At 64.7% G+C, this 768-nt stretch overlaps 1 protein-coding gene across 1 annotated transcript; it reads right to left on the bottom strand.

Annotated features, from left to right (window-relative positions):
* Positions 1–8: 8 nt before the first annotated feature.
* On the bottom strand, positions 9–733 carry LOC113979907 (cerebellin-2-like). Its single transcript, XM_027707186.1, has one exon. It carries the CDS (start codon positions 731–733, stop codon positions 335–337), a length of 399 nt encoding a protein of 132 aa, XP_027562987.1. The 3' UTR covers positions 9–334.
* Between the last annotated feature and the right edge of the window lie 35 nt (positions 734–768).

Here is a 768-nt window from a genome sequence, read left to right as displayed (position 1 = left end):
TCATCGGTAAACCTCCGAATTTGCCCTAAAATGAGCATTCCCGACGGAGCACCAAAGGAAGGATGCGCACCTTCCCCCGGGTCGTTCCTGGCTGGGCGAGGCAATCCTCGGCTGCAAGGCACCCCTGGTACGCGTCCGAGGTAGAGACTCTCACGTTAAACCCCTCTCCTTACTAGCAATAGGACAGGACAAGAAGCTAGCGTGTTCCCCACCGGTACCATCCTAGGAAAACCCCGCAGACACCTAAAAGAACTTCCCACCCTCTTTCAGGGGAGTTGAGCCGTAAAATTGCTATTGAGCAATGAGTCGGGATTAAAAGACGGAAGGGGAGCCCCTACGAGAACACGCGTGCAGTAAGGGGAAGGCAGGGACGGGGATGGGGGTAGCGAATGCGAAGCAGACGGCGGCTAACCTGGTCGAAGTAGATGGTCATGGTGCGGTTGCTCATCTCGGAGGGCTCGTGGTTGGTGCTGCGGGTGGCCGAGAAGGCCACCTTGGCGCTGCCCGAGCGCACCGAGATCCCCAGAGAGGAGGTGATGGCGCCGTCGGCCGAGGGGCTGGAGTCGCAGACCACGAGACACTTCCCCTCCAGGACGATGGGCTCCGTGTCGTTCTGCGCCCGCACCGGGCACCCGGCGGGCAGCAGCAGCAGCAGCAGCGGCAGCGCCGCCGCCAGGCAGCAGGAGCAGCCGCCCGCAGGCTCCGGCAGCGCCCCCCGCCGCCGCCGCCCCATGCCCAGCGCCGGGCCGCCGCCGCCGCCGCTCAGGC

This window comes from Neopelma chrysocephalum, unplaced genomic scaffold (assembly GCF_003984885.1).
Source record: "Neopelma chrysocephalum unplaced genomic scaffold, ASM398488v2 Primary Assembly neopelma1_90399, whole genome shotgun sequence".
NCBI lineage: Eukaryota > Metazoa > Chordata > Aves > Passeriformes > Pipridae > Neopelma > Neopelma chrysocephalum.
This window is presented reverse-complemented; position numbering and strand designations above follow the sequence as displayed.

Coding starts and splice junctions, on each gene's coding strand:
- LOC113979907 (XM_027707186.1), bottom strand. CDS start 733: ATGGGGCGGCGGCGGCGGGGGGCGCTGCCGGAGCCTGCGGGCGGCTGC.